This window comes from Halyomorpha halys, unplaced genomic scaffold (genome assembly GCF_000696795.3).
Source record: "Halyomorpha halys isolate HHAL.00 unplaced genomic scaffold, Hhal_1.1 Scaffold476.1, whole genome shotgun sequence".
NCBI classification, from domain to species: domain Eukaryota; kingdom Metazoa; phylum Arthropoda; class Insecta; order Hemiptera; family Pentatomidae; genus Halyomorpha; species Halyomorpha halys.
In genome coordinates this window covers 15124-20277 of record NW_027115949.1, presented here as the reverse complement: position 1 = coordinate 20277, position 5154 = coordinate 15124, and the positions used below count along the sequence as shown (strand labels likewise).

Below are 5154 nucleotides of genomic sequence, written 5' to 3'. Positions count from 1 at the left end.
GTGATCATTTATCACTATTACTTATTTATCAAGATGTGGTAGATGTAAAAATGTACATTATCTATTATTTCTCTCTGCCTTCTTTGGATTTCTCTTCCTTTCTAAACCTTCCTTCCTTAGTAAGGGCCTACGTCTCGTTCCTGTAGGACTTGCCTACCGCTTCGTGACTTCAGGCTTTACCCTGGAAAATAAAGTTTCCATCTTTCGAGGACTTACGGCTAGTTCCCGTAAACTTCATCCTGTCAATTCATCTCCTAACCAGCTACCTAACCTGTATGAATATGCATTGTCGGAGCCTTCTGGTATAGATTACCTCAGAACTTCAATTGAAGCAAGATCCATATAATCTTACACAACCAACTAAACTATCAAAATAATTTAATACACGTCACCTGTGAGGGACTGCATATAGAGTGGGGGGTGAGGTGGCATGGAGGCTGCTCAGGTGGTGGATGTCTTCTTTGTGGATAGCAGCAATCCTCTTTGCAGTCTTCTTCCCAGCCACAGTCACATTGTTCTCCAGCCTCGACCACTCCATTACCACAGATTGCCACTTGAGGCTCTGAAAAATATAGTTATTTAAGCTTATGATATCACCCAATCTTCTCCCTGTGACCATTATAATTTTAGGATTTACCATAGCCTGTTTTCAGGACAGATACAAACATACTCTTTTGAAATTCTAAGTAGCTTTGCTAACAATATTGAACAAGTACATTTTGTATATCCTAAAATTATTATACATTTTGGTTAATTATTTCAAATAAATACTGCTAAAATTACTTAAGAGGAAGCTACTTTGAAAGTTTGGAATTAATATAACGATTGCATATTGATATAATTAACATTTAAATCAAAAACTTAATATTATAGGTTCATTACGAGATGAGTTTTCATTTATTTAATGAGTTGTAGTGAATAAATTTTGCTTATACTTATAGACTTATTTTAATATATCAGTAAAAATATTTTGTGACCATTGTCCCAACATCAGGTCCTCTCAACATAATTATATCTTCACATTTCAAATTCTATAATTAATCTGGTCTCCTTCTTTAGTTCAAAGCTGAATTTTATTTTTAATGTGTCTTAAGATACCTGATTAACTTTGAATGGCATAACATACCTGTGAAGCAGCCTTTAGAGCTCCTGGCTTTAGAATTGAGGACGGGATTGATACTGTTCAAAGAACAGGGAGAAAATTTGTTGTTGTTTTTCTTGTCTCCAGAGGTCGCCCTTGCAAACATAATAAAATTACCATCTTCACCACCTGGTGTGCACTGCTCTGGATCATGCTACAATAAACATTAAACACAATATATTGAATAAAATGTGATTTCATTTCAATAAATAAATTCACTTTTTTTACTTTTATTGCTCTAGTATAATTATAATTTTATACCAGATAGTAAAGAATAATAATTTTTTTATTATATATGTATTACTCATTGTTATCTCATAATGATTAACATTTTAGACAGTAATCATCAAAAGATTAGAAATGTTCAGATAAGTGCAGCCAAGGAGTTGTGTCCCAGGCAAATATATTTTAATATTTTTCCAGTAATTTATGTAATTCATAAATGAAACAAGAACTTATTTCACTATCAAGCCTTCACTATTATTAAAAAAATTTTATCCTCCTATCCTCAGGTCAAAAATTAAAAAAAAAAAATTTATTTTCCGACGTTTCGCCCCACTTTGCAGGGCTTGACACAATGGTATCAAGCTGCCGCAACAAGAACTACAACAGTCATTACGCAAAAATTGTACATTGAAATGTTTATTTCTTGTAAATACTTTGATTTTACAAATTAATAACCATTGCAATATTCCTGAATGTATTATTTGAATCAATAAAAATTACAATACAATCTTCTATTCCACAGAAAGCTAATGTCTTATATGTAGAATTTCTTGATGCTGTTTAATAGCCCAGAGAGTTGAATAAGCACAAACTTTGGTAATCAAAGCGTGAATTTCCCCTTAAGAGACAGTGAGTAATGATATACACAGTGGATCAGTACATGCTAGTGATATTTATGGAAATGTATATTGGAATTTTATTTCACTTCTGGCTTATCTGGATCTCTCCTCTATCCTATTCCTTTTCTTCCTTTTTTAAGGACCTACTGCTAGTTCCTGTTGGATTAGTCATCCTCTTCACGGCTGTAGGCTAGTTCCCTACAGATTATTTCACATATACAATTCAAGTTAGAACTAGCTAATTATACGTAACCACCTCGACAGGAGGATTAATCAACAAGAGTTGACAATAGGGAAATTACTGTTCTGGAATATATTACAGTGCTGATTGAGAGAAAACAATGCATAATGTATGTATTAAATTATCATATGTCATTTTAAATTGAAATCATTTTTATAAATTCCAAACTGAATATAAGTCCTATTTTTTTTTTCATTATATTAAAAACCTTTTTTTTTACTTATTATTTTTCATTAGGGTCATTTTCCAAAAATGTTTTGCCTTTTAAATTGTACTGCTTTATTTCTGTCCATCTGTATATCCAAATTTTAGTGCACTGATAATGGGCAGGAGAGCCCAAAACATTGTTCTGATGATATAAAGAATAAAGAAGTGAATAAAGGGTACAAAATAAAGCCCTGAAAAGCAATATAATAAAGTTTTGATAAATAAAAACTTTGGAACTTAAGTTGTATGACAACTAATTATTTATATTTAAATTAAAAATCATTGTAATATTACACTAAAAACTTGATCACTTCAAGCCAAAAACACTAAATATACAGTCTTCTCAATTTCAAATAATACTGAACTCTAAAATATATTTCAAGATTGATAACAGTGATAACAATTACAATACTCACAGGTGATCCGAAATTGTGACCTATTTCGTGTGCTAACGTCACATGGGAAACAGCTGGTGGTACATGTTTTCCATAGTTGAGAAGAGTGACGATTCCAGTATTTAAGCTTTTCATACTACCTCGGTAATGCTGAAAATAAATTCAAATTGTAGTTTGTTTTTTTAAAATTTCATGTTCTAATATTAACATTGCCCAATAAATTGTCATATAGGTACAATTATTCTAGCAAGAAAGTCTATGAATTAGTATAATCATGTTATGGAAGGTTTTTACAAATTATTCCGAAAAAAAAAAAACTTGCATGATTAAAACTAAGGAAGAGTTTCTTGGCTTAATAACTGATAAGGTTATGTAACCTGAACATTAAATTGATTAAGGATTCTCAACTTAAGTTTATGCCAAAAACCAATTAAAGGATCAGATACCCACTTTATAGAGGTCAGATGTGCCTTAATATCTCCTGAATCTTATCTAATATCCTAGAGTCTTAATCTCTGTAAAATGTTTTTGCAACACCCAATGATAAATAACCTAAGAGTTTATTAGTGCTTTCCTGCCATTCTGAGGTAACTCAATCATTGAAATTGATATATTTTTATTTATTTTTTCATAAAATGTTTTTAAAACTTAATATTTGGCCATACAATGAGTTTCTCTGCACAATTTGTTTTTGAACTAATAACAGCAGTATTTAAAGCATTGCCTATTTTATTTATAGGTATTATTAAAAAGAATAAAATAATTTAAATAGCAGTCATATCCTAAAAGGATATGATAATTTAATTAGGTAAACCAGGGTATGTGGGTCCTAAAATGTCATCAATTCAACTTCAGATAGGCCTCATACATGAGTTCTTCTAAATTTTTACCACTAGTTGATCTTTTATCCCAAGGACCTGGGTTCGAATTCGGCTTGGCAGATAATTATGTTCTGTTACACTGTAGCCATGAATCAACCCTGTGGGTTATGGAGCCCTCCTGAGGTTCACCCAGCCAAGTTGAGCGTGATTCTGACCAAATCAACTTGTATAACCGTTGTTCTAAAAACAGTGCTTCCTTACCAAGTACTGAACCCATGACTTCATGGATCGTATGGGTTTACATTTGATTTTTTATCACTCAGTTGTTTCGGCAAATTTTCAATCTTCTTTTACAAAAAAATGTAATAGGTTGATTTTTCCTCTTTTCCTACAGAATTGGATTCAATAGCACAATATTTGATTTCATAGGTGCAAGTATTAAAAAAAAAAAAAAAAAAGGTAAGTGAAAATAATAAAATAAAAATTAATCATTTCATTCATGAAGGAATTACACCAGATGGCACCAGGCAAGTATCTTGAGTTCTGCTTCCTGCTGGAATGTAAAATATGACATTCCACTTCCCTCATTTTATCTTATACAATTATTATAAAATATAGATATTGGAAGAAGATAGTTGCCTGTATGAAGATAGTCTGGGTGGCGGTCAATAAATGTATCAAATACTATTTAGATACTTTTATTGACCGATACTCAGACTACCTTCCTCCAATAAAATATGGATAACTTTTATAAAAGTAAGACAGCTTTTATGGTATTATGCATTACTTACTCCATTTTTCTCACAGACTCCACCAGCATTCTTAAGATCACCAGTCCAGGCTAAGCCTAATGTCCCCATTTCAAAGTCTCGATAAGTGAACATGTAAGCTAAACAAAAAGCATCGTAGTCTTCTTCTGCAAACACAGAATAAACAATATATTAGCTTTTTCATTATGTGAGATAATTTATGTGTAGTTGCTTTTATGCACAATACTATGACTTTATTAATGAGGGACTTAGTACATTTTCCAAATATTAAAAAATGGACAAACAATTACCTGAGAAGAGTTCAAGAAACTTTTCTACACCGTAGTTCCCAGGAAACCTGTAACTGGGGTCGTTCAGAGAATCAGTAGTATGAACTTTTATCCTCTTTATCATAAAACTTATGTTGTCGGGTTTCCCATCCATGTTGAAATCTGGAAAACATAATATTGATTAAAAGTGAGATAATTTAAAATTCAATTTCAATATAATTAAAGAAAGAAAATTTTTTGCCCTAATATGAATGAAAAATCTATTAGAGTGTAGGAAGATAGTCCAGGTGACGGTGAATAAAGATACAAAATACTAAAAAAAAATATTTATTTTTTTTCTAAATCAAAAATATTTTTTTATTTTAACTTCATTTTAGTATTTTGTACCTTTCTTGGATGCTACCCAGACTATCCTCTGACAATTACATTGGGTCAACTATTAATCTCACAATAAGATTTCTCTTA

At 31.3% G+C, this 5154-nt stretch overlaps 1 protein-coding gene across 1 annotated transcript in view; it reads right to left on the bottom strand.

Moving 5' to 3' along the window:
* LOC106683289 (disintegrin and metalloproteinase domain-containing protein 10) overlaps positions 1 to 4851 on the bottom strand; it is a gene marked incomplete at its 5' end in the record, with an annotated part of 19569 nt that extends 14718 nt beyond the window's left edge. Inside the window, 5 exon segments of the mRNA XM_067052916.1 lie at positions 393 to 562; positions 1127 to 1295; positions 2851 to 2979; positions 4442 to 4566; positions 4711 to 4851. Coding sequence (XP_066909017.1) covers positions 393 to 562; positions 1127 to 1295; positions 2851 to 2979; positions 4442 to 4566; positions 4711 to 4851 — 734 coding nt within the window.
* Positions 4852 to 5154: the final 303 nt, after the last annotated feature.